We start from the raw sequence: 15,318 nt of genomic DNA, 5'->3' as shown, positions 1-15,318 counted from the left end.
CTAATGTAGAAATGTAGATCATCTCACATCTCATCAAGCTCATCCCCGTACATTCGACGAAGTCAAACAAATCTAAAAGTTAATCGAATTCACATTGCAATCACCATCGGCACCAGCACCACCTTCATATACATCCCTTCTCGTAACAAATAAAAAAAATTGATTAAAGCGCACTACTCAAACCGACCCACACCCATACACATTACAATGCGACCTTGAATCATCCCCAACAGCACAGCACACACGAATCACCAAAACATGTAATGAAAAATTCTCTACGGGGTGATAATTCAGTACGCGTATCTTTCATTACAACATACACACTATCCATGAAGTACAAAGTATAAAGTAAATTATTTTGTTTTATTTTCTAGTATAGAAAATATTTTGCATGAAACAAAAAGTCAACCTAGCCAAATGGCTACAACAACAAACAAATATAAAAACAACGGCGAACAAAATCGCAACCACAAACGATAATAATTGGAAAAATCGCGAAGAAAGTAAAAGGAAAAAATAAAAACAAATCATTAAACACATACACACATAAATACACTTACATTTAAAAATGACGAGGATTTATTTTTCCCTCTATTTTTTTTCTGTTTTCAATTTGAGAGAAGAAAAAAAAGTAACAAACAATGAATAACAACAATTGAAAAATGAGATCATAAATCAAGTATGTAACTTTTTTTTTATATTGAAGTCTTGCAGCTAAATTGTTTTCATCTAATCGATAATTATTGCTTTATTTTGTACACATTTGAAATTAGCATTTAAGAATAAGGTGTATCAATTACATTTACATTGTATTATTGGTTTTAGTTTTATTTACGCGATTGACGCACGTAACTAAATATCTATGTCTATTTGTACGTATCGAATTAAAGTGTTAAAGCCAGAATTTAATTAAAGAAACACATACACAACCACAATAATATTGAAGAAAATACAAACGATTTATATATCTATTTGAAGAAAAACAATTCACTCATTCACACACACACACATACACACACGAAACCATAAAAAATACTTTATACACAATCACCGAAGTTACTGATTATAGTAAGTAATGAAAAGAATATGAAAGAAAAGTAAAATCGATATAAGCGTAAGTAATATCCAAAGCGAAACACATACACACTCTAGACATTCGCTTGTAAAATCACTTTTTATACTTCTGTGTAGTATATAAAAAAAAATGAAAATGAAAAATAAATAGATATTGATCAAGGACCACATGAACAATAAAATATCAAATTTTAAAGCAAATTTTTGTGCAGTGGATTTTATTTTTTAATTTGCTTCTCTCTATTTCCAGCGACGCTATGACACCGTTTAAGGTGAGTTCTATATCTAAAAATGGGCACACCGATTCAAGAACAACGCACCGTTTTTTTTTTTTCATTGACTCAATAATTTTATTCCATATACTCTACAGAGTTTAAAATATATTTTAAAGAAAAATTAGCTAATTGTCCGAAAAAATGTCTTTCAAAAAAAATATAATATAAAAATTAAACACCAAATAGATATAATAATCAGAACAGAATGTTTAAATTTGATTGATATTGGCTAAATAAAAATATGCCCTTATGCAATTACTAATGTATAAGTGTATATAAAATAGATAATTCAAAAAATTCGATTGAATTGTTTTGTTTTTGGATTGCGTATTGATATTTAATCATCTTCAATAGTCTTTCTTCTTCACACCTTTTCTCTCTTCGTTTTGATTTAAAGAAAATTTATTTATTTTTCTCCTTAGAATATTTATCGTTCACCTTCCTTCGAATGTTATTCGAGATTTTTTTTCTTCTAAATTCTATCACAGATTTTACGATGTCACGAAATGTTTAGAGTGAATTGCGAGCAGGTGAATCGTATCCAAATGAATTTGCCACTGCAATTTTGAAACGAAAAATTTGGTGAGTTATGTAAAACAAATGTGTAAGTTTATTTGAAATATGTTCAAAATCGTCAGCAATATGACAACTGTCAACGAAGGCGTTCGTTGTAAGTGCGTTCGTTTTACATTCAAACGAAGCTATTCATTTGGAGCAGTGACTATGCAAACGAACGGTTCGTTGACAATTATAATTGGCATATGATTTTAGTAGATTACATACTTTCAAATTCCTTTGAATACAAGCGGAATAAATCGCCCAATGCAACACCAGTACCATCTGGAATTTCCACTTTTCCGCCGTAAGTTTTTGGAAGACCTATACAAAATCAATTAGGTCAATAAACAATTGATAACAAAAAAATATATCATTTTAACATACAGTTAACGTCGAAGTGTTGTTGCAACGAGGAATGATTTTTGCCATGGAAATGAATCTAAAAAAAAAAAACAAAAGAACACGGTATATTAAATAAAACGAGAAATGATTGATATGTCTTATAACAAAAGGCATTAGCTTACCCGTTTGCGTAATTTTTCTCGAATAAAGGGCTTAAATATCGCAAATAGCATATTGAATAAATATGAGTTGTTTATGATATGAACTGATTTCAATCGCAATGACAAAGCATCCTGCAAATACAATTGTTTATATGTAATTAAGTTAAATCACAAAGTTTACCTAAAATCTAATGACTTCCGAGTGACATTTGCAAATTTTGAATCCGAATAGTATTTAAAAAAATCCATCATTCAAATGATTTCCTGATTTGTACCTGAACCCATGTTAAGACAAGAGCAGCAAATGATGGTGTAAATTGCATGATGTGGCTCAACGAAAGACCATCGAAATCCAAAATAACACATCCACCGCAAATTTGTGTGGTTGGTTCAAGCATTGATGCAGCAATAGCCACTTGAATTGCACGGAACAAATCGTTCAACGAACATTTATTTGGTTTCCATTTTTCTGCAAACGAAACGAAATGTGTCAAAATAACAAATTTGGCATTTAAATAAAAAAAATAATAGTTGCACTCACTTCCGCATTGAATGACCAATAGTCGGGAACCATTTCTGTCCCGGGTGGGGACTAATTTCACCAATTCTTGTTCGTATACGTGTACAACGTTGTTGGGGAACAATTCTTCGTATAAGTCGGAATGTTTTTGCTTGAGTTTAAAGAATGTTTTGATCTATAGATTGTATAAGCATGTATGACGCAAACGAATAAATAATCAATAGTCAAAAAATAGTGGAAAGACGAGAAAAAACTTACACGATCGAATGCGCTTTTTGGATAATACTTGCATGGCCTAAGATACATTTTGAGGAACTCATCATCAGTTGGCACATGAAGTGTCTTTTCAGCTAAAAAAAAAGAACGAAATGCAATTAATTGTTTTACTTTTCATTTCACCGAAGTCGTAAGATTAAAATAAATGGTGGAAAAAAACTCGCTGGTAAAACACGCTAATTGCTTCTAATCGGTTGAACTTTATTCAAGTGATGTACGCGTAAACCCAGTTGTGGTCTTCTGTTTATTGTTGCAATGGGAATTTAATTACAAGTGTCCAGCACACGCTACTAAATAACTGAATTAGCGTGACGATGTTATAGCACACAAAAAATAGTTTCTCATCAATTAGCGTGCTCATCATCATGCGAATAGAACATTATACAATACGAATGGGAAAAAATACGACATACAAAAACCTTTGACTGCAATTGCACTAAAATTGCGATGGAAAACAATTGTTTCGGAACCATATCGTTAAATTCAAATGATTTATCATGTTTCTTTTACCAATTTACAAATAATGTTTAGATGACAATCTAACGATTGTCAGATGAGAGATGTACGTCTGTCTAATTTTCATTGAACTTTTTATTTATTGTTGTCATGACACCCATCTACCGCATTATTTATTTCATTTCGTTAATTGCACACAAAACAATGCCTAACATCTGGCCGATGTTTTAAAAATTGTGGGCACGTTTGTCTACTAAAATCTTGAAAAAAATCAAGTATATCTTACACAAAAAAATGTTTATATTTTTTCAATGTCACAAGTCAACAGTAACAAACCAGCCATAGAAACGACGTCGACTTAGACGAAATAAACGTGAAACGCTCGGCATATAATGTTGTAAACAGACACAAGATTCGAGAAAACGAACGAAGAGAATTGAGCGAAGATCAGGTTTCTGTATTTGAAATCATGTTGAAAACTAGCTTTTGTCATGCTAACTCAGCGTAATCCATGCCAAGCGTATATGAATTCGATTTTTACAAAATTCGACATGAATATTGAGCGATTGTTGCGTTCAACACGTGATTCAATAGCATCTCTCAATCAAAACATATGCGTATATATCGAACAATTCAGTCGAAGTGACTCACACTGGTCAAGATAAATGCGGTCAGGCAATTTATCTAAGCGGGAGGATGACAACGTTATCATTAATATTATACGTTTTTTTTTATTACACAGAAACACATCAACAACATTCCAATTGTTTGTGGGTTTTAACGAGATGCAGACACTTTTAATTACGTTTTTTTTTCCTTGATTGCCTTTTTTTTATTGAACTATCGTCATAGGCAGTGTGGTTGGATTATTTCAACCACAATAAAACTTTCCGTAATCTATGTACTCACCTTTTAACATTTCACGTAATTCAGCGATCGCTGGACCTATCGAATAAAGACACATTTTGATTTAGAAACTTTTTTTTATTTTATTTAAATTGTTCAGTTCTGAGAGACTCTAGTTTGTATGGTAATCATTAAGTTATTTGAATGAAAAAGATCAAAAATCACCTGTAATTTCTGGAAGCTCCCGAAGTTCATTTCGAGCCTTTTCCATCACAGCTTCACTGGGTTGTTCAGCTTCCAAACGAATTTCATGTTCACCTAGGCCAATGTATGGCACATTGTTTTCATTGTATTTCACGGTTAGAATTTGTGCAGACATGTTTACGTTTTTTTTTATTCAACCGATTCAAATTCAATGAAAATTAATCGATTCAATCCTGTCGAAGTTCTGCAAAAAAAATCGAGAGCATATTTTATAAATATGAGTTTTATCGTAAGACCTAAAAAAGTGAATAGTGAAGTGTGTGCAAAGTTCGAAGGGGGCAGTGACCAATGTTTATTGCAAATATCACGTAAGCGCGTTGTTTTTTCTCTATCGCCGATATGTTTATCATTCGTTCTGTATGTTTTGACAAACGCTTTTTTTCGTCTCCACACATTTTCCATGCTTCAGATTACAATTCTCGCTATCGTTGGCAAGATATGTGTCGAAACATTTTTTTTTTTTTTTTTTCAAAACTAAAACTTATGTGTATTCCAGAGCGAGTGAAAATTATGCAAAAAAATATCGTTGTCGATTAAACGAGCCACATGATATCAATATGTGCTCATTTTTTATGGTGTACATTAAACAACAAAAAAACACCAACATCTGATTTGATGTAATGATTTTGATTTTATGTTTTCTTTACGTAACGACACAACGACGTCCGTTTCCTTTGTACAAACATTAACTGGTGAAAGAATGAACAAAAACACAAAAGCACACGAACATCAGAATGACGAGTGGCGAAATTATATTCTATAAATGACAAAATAAAAACAACGGCCGAGATCAGAGATCACAGACTTGAAATACTTAATAAATCGTCGTAGCATTGATATCAAAAATAAATTTATTTCACTTTTTGTGTTAATAGAATAAAAATTGGAAAGCAAATGAATAATTGTGAATTTTTTTTGTTGTCATCGACATTTTTTCATTGTTGATTATTCAACGCATGGATGACAGTGAGTGTAATTTAATGTGAAATTTAGATCTAATCATGACCAGTTTCAAATTAAATTGGGTTGAGCTGATAACTTTGGCGAGTGTTTGCCTCCAAAATGACAAATACCCGAACGAAAAAGTGAATTTGTCGCGTGTAACAAGTACGGACGGCGATACGAATGAAAACAAATCTGGTTGTAAGTGAATACCAAAGCGTACGCTAGAATAAACAATAAATAAATAACATAGTATCGAGCATTCACAGTGTCTCTGCGACGCACAATCAATACAAATTACGATTTAATGTGTACACAAATGAATAAAACCAAGTGACTGATTAATTGATTGGAATATTATTATGTGTTTATATAACTTGATCAAAAGAGAGAGGAAGACACTGTAATCGATAATGCAATGCGACGTAACAATGAGCAATAATAAATCGGCAGACGTGCTGCTGCCTTCAGAGACGACAGAGGCGACGACGATGACTACAACAGACACAAAAAGAACCTCAACAATTTATATGTAATGTTGCATTCAGATCGCATTTTACATTGAAAATGCTAAAAATAGCAATGAGATTGAAGATGTGAAGTAACAACATTCAATCATATTCAAATTGCGTGGAGTCTCGTGCTCGTTGTCATTTATACATAAGAAAGATTGAGATATCGTGAGAGGTAGAGAGAGAGAGAGAAGGAGAGACAAACGGAGTGTGTCGAGGGTGTGCGACACAATATATTTATACAGACATTTTTTTCGCCGTTTCTTCTTTCAATTTCAAAACAAACACTTCCCCAGATGAATACCATGCATTAAATACATTGTTTGCATTTTTTTTTGCATTCTTTCGCAATGCGTACAATGCTGAATAGACGTATTTTAGCTCCTCTCTTTTTCTTTCCTCGTCTCTCCCCTTCTTTTTATGTCTCTCGTTCTCTCTATGTTTATCCCAATTTCTCCCAAATAAAGAAAGCGTGTTTTTTTGTGTGGTTTTTGATACACTGCATTTGAATAACCACTAGATGACTGATAAATGATAAAAATGAAGACGGAAATCAACAGTGCTGAACTGATGGGTTTTTTCTCTATGTATATACAAAGGCTGAAATGAGTCCAAGTGATGCTTAGAATGAGAGTGATGTGTCGCCTCTTTTGAATAAAATACTGTCTTTGTTTTTCAAAATTGAATGCGGAAAATCTTGCAATTGCGTCAGAAAAGTTCAAATTCGACATGGGAATGGGGGAAGAAGTGAATGACATTTATAATTTAATATAGTATTGCGTATTTTTTATTCAAACCACAGCCAATCGCCTTACCAGCTGCCCAGTGCAATACAAATAACAATTGCAGACCATTGTTTCAACGTAAAAAAGAGAATTGTAGTAGAAGAAGAAAAAAAAATACATTCTGTCGAAGGTCAATATAGTCATTGTGCATAAATACACTTCTCTCTCTTCCTTTCTACAATAACTACTCATGGAATGCCAAAATGTACTTTGAACATTCGTAATAAAAGTCAATTTCTTAAGCTTTCCGTCCATCGCCTTCACATTCTTATGGGTTTTTTTGTTTGGCGATCGACGCGAAAAGACAATTGTATAGATGAATATTCTGTGTATTTCGGCCGACAATCGAATAATAATAAAACCTTTGCAGTAACGGAGTTCGTGCCAAAACAAAAACTCAACGCATTTTTTGATGTTTCTTTTGAGTGTTTTGGTTGGGCATATGAAATTTCGACATTTTTTCGGGAATTCGCACTTCTGTGTAAATACACTTAAATGGTTTTAGTCTGATTTCAACATTATATATATATAAGATGAAGAGATTTTAACTTGTTTTTAATCTGCTATTAGGTAAGACTTTATCAACAAAAGCAATTGGTTTCAACAAGTGTATCGTATTGAAAGATGAATTACTTGAAGGCTATCGAGAAAAAATGAAACATGTTGAAATTTTGTCTTGCATCTTGAAAAGAAATAAATACACGCCATTCAATTAAATTTTACCTCTTCAACGCAAGAGCAAAAACCCATCCACATTCCACACATACGCCAAAATCAAAATACACACTTTGGCGAAATCACGTTACATGTGGAATAAACAACCAATTTCCATTGTGCATATGGGAATGAAAGAAAAACAAACTACTACGCCATTCTTCAAATTAAACGCTCAATAGTTTTATTACAAAAAAACTCTATATGCGTCGTAAACGCTGTGTATACTTGGCCAAATGTGGAAAGCAAACGCAAGTGTGTTTGTTGTGGTTTCAAACATACGTAAAAAGAGAGCTATTACAGACTTTTATGCAACACTATATACAAGTAGTATTGCTTTTTTTGCGTTGAATTCCCGAGCATTCGAGGTAAATGGCACACAATCGGAAAATTAATTTATAGAATTTTGTAATGAATTAGAAAATACTTTTGTGAAAAAAACGAGCGAAATTGCTATGCGAGAAAGAAATTACAGTATTTGAATTGAGCACTAGATGAATTGAATAAGATTTTTTTTTCATATGATCTTGTGGGATACCGAAATCAGCGAAAAGTCTCGATAGAATTTAAGCGAAAATTCTCAATAAAAACATGTTTCGAATAAAAATAGATAGGATTTGCAAATGATAATTGCAACTGTAATACAAAACTGGATTTTTCTAATCGTATTCCAAACGACCTAAGAAAACGGAATTGAAAGCACACTTGAAATGTGGTTTGCTTTTGCACTGCGCGAAAACTATCTTTGGTATCGAGTAATTTATTACTAATATCAGTATATTTAAGTGTGCATGTGTGCAAATTGTGCAATCATCATTAAAAATGGTTTGGAAACATTATTCTTTTGTCGTCAATCGATCATTTAGGAGGGAAAAAATCTGGTGATTATTTATTAGATTCAAGATGCTCAGCAATAAAAATTACCACACAATATGTAGTTTTTATTCAACAATTTGAGTGCATTTGATAATAAAATATTCTAATTTTTATGGAATAGAATGATAAAATTATCACTTGTACGGTAAAACACGTTTTATCGTCGTCATTATAATTAACGCAATGTTTCTTTTTTCTTCTTGATAATATCCATGAAAATATTTGAACATGACGCTTAAAAAAAATCTTCAAAAGTTGCTCAATCACGATCGGCCAACAATCGTGTTCAATGGTAATATGCAAATGTATTTCACGAATTTTTTTCGGTGATAACGGCCGTTCGTACTTGGAATCAAAGTTCAGCCAAATCAAACTGATTTGGTTGATACAATGAAATGTGAATGATTATATAAGTGAATTCTATTCGAATGTTTACACGTGCCAAGTAACGAATTCATCAAAATAAAACCATTAAAAATGTGATAAATTGGAAGATGGATGAGAAAAAAGTGAGATTTGTGAGAATATTTCAGCAAATTTCGTCGAATTGTACTCCAGAACATTGCCGACGTGACAACCGATTTCTTTTTATCCTTTCTTTCTTCCATTTGGGCTTGGACCGGATTTTAAATTTTAAATTCATTTGTTTTTCTTTTTGTATACTTATCGTACCGGTTTTCCGTGTATCCAATGGATACCGTAGTCTATACGCATTGGGGTCAGTGAATGATTTATGTCGTAATACATAAATTAATGCAATAAAAGTTCGAATACGATGACAAATTGTCATTTAAATAATTTAATGAGACTTTTTGATATAATGAAGAAGTTTCGAATAGAACGTTCTTTCAAATGTTTGATTGTTTGTCAAAAATTGGGTTGATATAGTTTTTTGAGTAAGATCTCTTTTAAAAATTACATTATATGACAAAATTTTCCATTCAATGACTCATTTAATTGAAGGAGAAAAAAAACATTTATCGAATCAGTGAAGTTCAACGATCAGAAAGTCTGTTCTTTCCCTCTCCAATAATAACAATAGTATTGTTCACTTATTAATTATATGATTCACTCGGTTCGACGATTATGCAAAAGGTTCTTTTTGTTTCACCTCGGTTTCGTTTGAATTAAACAAGTCGATTCAATTTCTATTTTTCTATGTCTTACATTTATTTATTGAACACGTACTTGGTTTATTTTTGCAAAAAAATAATATGTTTTAAAAAATCTAGGTCTTTTCTTCTAAAATGACGAACACGGCGTTCTATACAATTAAACGATACACACAAAAAAAACAATTCAATTGCACAGCACAAAAAATAATGTTTTTTTTTTTTAAGTTAGAGAGAAAACTGAAAATGAAATAGGTCTGTTGTTCACAAGAGCCTACTACAAACTAATCTAAAATTCAAAGCGTTCGATCAAATAAAGACAGCCATACGACAACGACTACGATTCCAAGCGATGAAGGCTGTTGCGTTCAAAACACCAAACCTGTAACCGTGCATTAATCAAATATAACAGCAATGCGCGAACATTTTAAATTAGCCATGCGAACGAACGCGATCGCAGCTGCGTTTGAATCATAGGCAGACGAAAAAGTTGTGTATTCAGCTGAGCGTTCTTGAATAAGCTTTGTTTATCCACATACAGCTCAACCAAATGTTATGATCAGGAAATATGCTTTGATACGATTGTAATGCGTGTGTGTATGGTTCATTTTCTAAAGCTCATTGCGTATTCTATTGCGCACATAGTTTCAGTTGGCTACCAACATCAACACTCATGCGCTCTAATAGATCGTCGTGTGGACGCATCGTCGTATCTTTTACAGTCTACAAATTGTCATATTAATTTCGTTTTTTTTTTGTTTCTTTCCAAACAAAAATCGCCGCCAGTCAATTATTATTTACATTCATCAAATTGATCGATTTAATATATTTTTAAACCAAACAATTCATCTAACAAAGTCACAAATTATAGGCGATTGTCATAATCCATTCATTATTCTGCTTGGCTTGATATCAAATATGCAATTTGCATATGATATTGAACTTTTACACCCAGCGGTACATTTCCATCTCAACGAACACAACGGACATTATTACATGTGTGTTCGACTAATAGGGAGTATTCGATATAGAATTTCCAACGCAAAAACAATAATTTCGATTAATGATTCAAGCATTTTTGCTTCAATTCCTCGCGTGACGTTCAATTTCGTTGAACAAACGTGTTTCTGATAGGGTTTTTTCAACGTGAAAAAAGTCGGCCGATGAATAATTTTATTGACAATTTTATAGAATTTCTTTAAAACATTCCCATGCGACATAACTAACTTATTTCCGCTCAAAACTCGAATGTCACTCTGTTTACCAATTCCGTTTAATTTTTTCCGAAGAAAATATTGACCAATATATGATAAAAATATATAAAGAAACTATGGTCGAATGTATTTGATATAAACATACCGAAATGGGTTTTATTTCAAAACAATATCATTTTAACTTTTATTTAACATCACTTTCACACAAATAATTTTTCTAGTTTCGTTTCCATTTTCAGTAAATTTTACAGTCGCTTTATTACTTATTTCCTTGACACCTTTTTCATCACTTTCACTTTTATGTCCTTTTTCCTTGACACATGAGTTGCCTGATTCGAATTTGAGCACCGATTTTCCTGATGCCGCGAAAACCAAAAAAAAAATAAAACTCAACAAGCTCAGAGAAGTGAACAAATTATTTACAGTTTTATTACATATTTCATTATCTTAGTGGAATTCATACGCATGAATTCGAACAAAAATATATTTTAATGAGCTTAATTTTCTCTCAGTAAAATGGAGACGCCACGCAAAAAACGAACTTGCGTAGCTTCAAATTTGAAGTGTTGTTCAAGATTTGAATTTAAAAGGAATCTGTTATTATAACGATGTGATAAAAATGTGTAATGACTAAGTTCTAATCTGCCAAACTTATATTTCTCTCATGAGTTTCAATTGTATTTAGCGAATGCAAATATTAAAATATACATTTTATTGTGATAGCTTTATGTTGATAAATTATTATACAATACATTATTGTAACTTATCAAAAATAAGACGGATGCATTTACAATTTAGTTGCAGTTGAAACCACGCAAGAATTAGTGAGCTTTTAAGAAAAGTTCTTAAATAGTCAAAAGATGTTTGTCATAAAAAAAGTCATTTTAATTTTGTGTTTTGTTATAGAGCGAAGGGATTTTGGCTCAATGATTGTTACTACGACGATACAACTCAACATGTTTCGTATCTTCGTGGAGTGAATACGGGAGAAAATTTCGAACGCAGAACTACCGAGTTTTTATATTGCAATAACTTTTTGTCAGGTATCGATAGAAGCAAACTTTTATCATTTCCTGGTTGTAGTAGTGCTCAAAGTGGCAGTTCAAAATCTGTTGAACGGTGTTCAAGAAAAACCGCTCATTTCATCTGCTTATTAACACATTCTTTTCAATTATCCAATAATAAATGGACTTTTCTAAACAAAATTGAATTTGTTTTTATTATCTTTATACTTTTAAATGTAGCATAATTATTGTTTGCGTTTTAAAATGTAAATCTTTTCTTCTAAAATAACAAAAAATATATACACAAAAAAAAAACAATTCTAATTGTGTTGCATTGCAAAAAACGTTGTTATGTGTTCACACAAGCCTACTAAAAACTAATCTAAAATTCAAAGCGTTTAATCAAATAAAGTGAAATACATAGTATTCTAGTTAATGGTTGCTTCGACAGCCATGCGACAACGACTTCAATTCCAAGCTATTGCATAGCGCTGAACGTCAAACCTGTAATCATGCATTAACTAAATATAACAGCAATGCACGAACCTTTCAAACAAGCCATGCGAACGAATGAATACGAGCAGCAGCATTTGAATCCATAGGCAGATTTTAAAAGTTGTTCAAACTATTTGGTCCAAAATAAAAATGGTTGGTTTTTTCTTAAATTCATATGACATCGTTGTGAATTTCATTGAATCTGTATTTTAGTATAGCATCCGGCGTAAATTTCATACTGTGCAAAGCTTTCTGTAAAACAATTTTTAATTGAATCACCTCAAAGCATTCCAAAATCAAAAAAATACAACTTGGAATGAAACAATCAGTTTTCGTATGGAACATCTCAAGTTTTGAAAATTCACGAAAACAAAAAAAATTCTCCTGAATGAATTTTCCAAAAGAATAGTATCTTAAAATTAGTGTCAGGAATCTGGCGAAAAAAGTTTTGAGCTTGGTAGCTTATAGGTTTACACCTTTTTTTACTTATGCGTGTACAAACAAACCGAAAATGATTTAAAAGCTTGCTGATACATTATTGATTAGCAAATGTTCAATGCCTTGCAATAGAAGCAAATGATTATTTTAAACAAATCGGAATACCATTCGAAAGTAATTTAATGATGGTCGACATCAAAGATATTTTTTTAATTTTAGATTCTCCAATGAATGATCGTGCTCTCTGATTTCAATATGAAGCAAATATGAAATAAATAGAATCTATTGAACTTGAATAAAATCGAACATAATAATAACTTATCTATTTTAATGTTGTTTGTACGATATCACCTAAAAATTAAATGTCAAGTACCATTTTGACGTAATATTATCATTGAAACCCCGTAATTTGTTGTTTAATTTTGAATATTGCAATTTGTTCTGATTTAATTGTTTTCAGCAATGCCGAAAAGGTCATTTTTGAGTACATATAAAAGTGATCGCATAGAAGATACAATCATTAGTAACAAACACCTAACGTGCTGTTAATCTTATTCGATAGTGAAAATGGCGAAAATACTCTCGGTGAGTGAAAAATCTTTTTTAGTGTGAATCGTTCGTGTTTTTTTTTTAGTTTGAATTCATTTTTTTTATTTTTAGGTTACATTTGTGCTATTTGCTTTGATTGCATCAATTATGGCAGTATTGACTGTCCCCAAAGCTATTCACAATGGAGGCGGAGGTTGCGGTAAGTTTCAATAAATTTAGTCGAATTTTTATTTTGTGAACATAAAATTATTTTCTTTTTTGTCAATTAGGAGGAAGCGGATATCACGGTGAGTGCATACAGAAAAAAAACTAATTACTCATAATCATAGAACTTAAATAAATGAAGAATTATCAATATACTTTTAGGAAATGGTGGTAATCATGGCAATAATAACCACCGTAAGTTCTAAAAAATGTTTAATACATATTTTATTTCTTAAAAAGTTTCAAAATCATGAAGGAGCTGATAGGAGCTCATTTTAAACCTACCCAAATGCTTCAATAAATGCAGAGAATAACAGATGTTGTTTTTATCATATACAATACACAGAATTTTTTTGAATTTAATGAAACATTGCAATAATTGAATTTTTTTAATTTCTGCAACTTGTTAAGAATTTGAATTTTTATAGATGACAGTGGCGGCTATGGACAACATAATAACAACAATGGCTATGGCCAAAACACCAATGGTTATGGTCAAAACAACAACAACAATGGCTATGGACAAAATACCAATACCAATGGATATGGTCAAAATACCAACACTAATGGCTATGGTCAAAATACCAACACCAATGGATATGGTCAAGGCACCAATACTAATGTCAACGGAGTTGGAGAAAATCAAGGTGATTATAAATGTTTTTCAATGTACTATATGCTATCATTTTATCCGACGCTAAAGTAACACACGAACTGTTATGAAAATGAGCGGTCCAAACTTTTTTAGAATAGAATATTTTTATAAATCACTTCATCTCATGCTCAGTACATTTTTGACAGGTTCAAAAAAATCAGTTCTTTGTTCGTGTGTTTATATAGGCAATATAGCCAAAATTGCTTGTAAATTATTTATTTTTTCTTCACTATTTTTTGCCACAATATTTTGTGTTTCATATCATTTTAGGAAACAATAATCATGCAATGGGCAATGGAGGTGCTGGTAATGGTGGATACGGCGGTACTGGGGGAAGTGGCGGAGCTGGTAAATATTTTTTATTATCACAAAAGCATCATAACATTTTTAAATATTGAATTAATCTCACAGAAATAGTCATTTGTTTTCTGAATTTTGTGATATTTGAATATTGAACGATTGATTAATTGATTTCATTTTTTAGTTGGTGGAAATGGTGGTAATGGAGGTGACGGAGGTATGTTTCAACAATTAAAATCTTAATCATTTGAATTTATTTACTCATAGATAATGGATATTTCTGTTTTCAAGGCTTTAATGGAAACTCAAATGGACGTTAATAAGTAAAAAGCATTTGAAATATTTTATTGTGTATTCATTTTATCAGAGTTATTTATTGAACAAACAAAAGATATAAATAAATAAGCTTTTAAAATATATTTAGAAAACCTTCTCAATTAATTTGACGATTCATAACATTTATACGGACTTCTGAATAATGATGAACAGTGAACGGAACGGCAGAAACTGCAGTATTAGATTTGAAAGAGATAAAAAGAACAATTATTCGAGATATAGCTTAATGGAATGATCAGAAAATATTAGTGTTTCATATATCGCTATCAGTATCCGTAAGATAATTGAGAGGGATATATTCGGCCAGATATGACACTGTCTAAATTAGACATTGGAGATGGTAAGCGTGTCTAATGCAATTTTGACACTCATATCTGGCTGAATATATCCCTCTCAGTTATCTTACGGAT

At 31.6% G+C, this 15,318-nt stretch overlaps 2 protein-coding genes across 5 annotated transcripts; one reads left to right on the top strand and one right to left on the bottom strand.

The window, feature by feature from the left end:
• Positions 1 to 1,551: 1,551 nt before the first annotated feature.
• Positions 1,552 to 9,978, bottom strand: LOC116344813 (alpha-tocopherol transfer protein). 2 transcript variants are annotated; one of them, XM_031773584.1, is made up of 10 exons: positions 9,769 to 9,978; positions 4,734 to 4,956; positions 4,572 to 4,607; positions 3,189 to 3,280; positions 2,952 to 3,105; positions 2,686 to 2,879; positions 2,432 to 2,542; positions 2,292 to 2,346; positions 2,133 to 2,228; positions 1,552 to 1,906 (listed from the first exon to the last, which is right to left on the bottom strand). In XM_031773584.1, the coding sequence occupies exons 2-10, from the start codon at positions 4,885 to 4,887 to the stop codon at positions 1,860 to 1,862; spliced, it is 939 nt and encodes a 312-aa protein (XP_031629444.1). In that variant the 5' UTR covers positions 4,888 to 4,956; positions 9,769 to 9,978; the 3' UTR covers positions 1,552 to 1,859. The 2 variants fall into 2 exon arrangements, with proteins under 2 accessions (XP_031629444.1, XP_031629445.1); XM_031773585.1 differs by having other exon boundaries at positions 9,790 to 9,978.
• A 3,346-nt stretch (positions 9,979 to 13,324) lies between these two features.
• Positions 13,325 to 15,033, top strand: LOC116344815 (N66 matrix protein-like). 3 transcript variants are annotated; one of them, XM_031773587.1, is made up of 9 exons: positions 13,325 to 13,449; positions 13,525 to 13,612; positions 13,683 to 13,700; positions 13,780 to 13,812; positions 14,046 to 14,264; positions 14,543 to 14,620; positions 14,757 to 14,789; positions 14,864 to 14,895; positions 14,997 to 15,033. In XM_031773587.1, the coding sequence occupies exons 2-9, from the start codon at positions 13,595 to 13,597 to the stop codon at positions 15,016 to 15,018; spliced, it is 453 nt and encodes a 150-aa protein (XP_031629447.1). In that variant the 5' UTR covers positions 13,325 to 13,449; positions 13,525 to 13,594; the 3' UTR covers positions 15,019 to 15,033. The 3 variants fall into 3 exon arrangements, with proteins under 3 accessions (XP_031629447.1, XP_031629448.1, XP_031629446.1); XM_031773588.1 differs by having other exon boundaries at positions 14,979 to 15,000; XM_031773586.1 differs by lacking the exon at positions 14,997 to 15,033 and having other exon boundaries at positions 14,864 to 14,939.
• The last annotated feature ends 285 nt before the right edge of the window (positions 15,034 to 15,318 follow it).

The sequence above is a fragment of the Contarinia nasturtii genome, unplaced genomic scaffold, assembly GCF_009176525.2.
Source record: "Contarinia nasturtii isolate CC-2019 unplaced genomic scaffold, AAFC_CNas_1.1 Cnas_scaffold_1182, whole genome shotgun sequence".
In the NCBI taxonomy this organism is placed as follows: Eukaryota; Metazoa; Arthropoda; class Insecta; order Diptera; family Cecidomyiidae; genus Contarinia; species Contarinia nasturtii.
The sequence above is the reverse complement of the archived record's forward strand: the minus strand, read 5'-3'. Positions and strand labels throughout refer to the sequence as shown.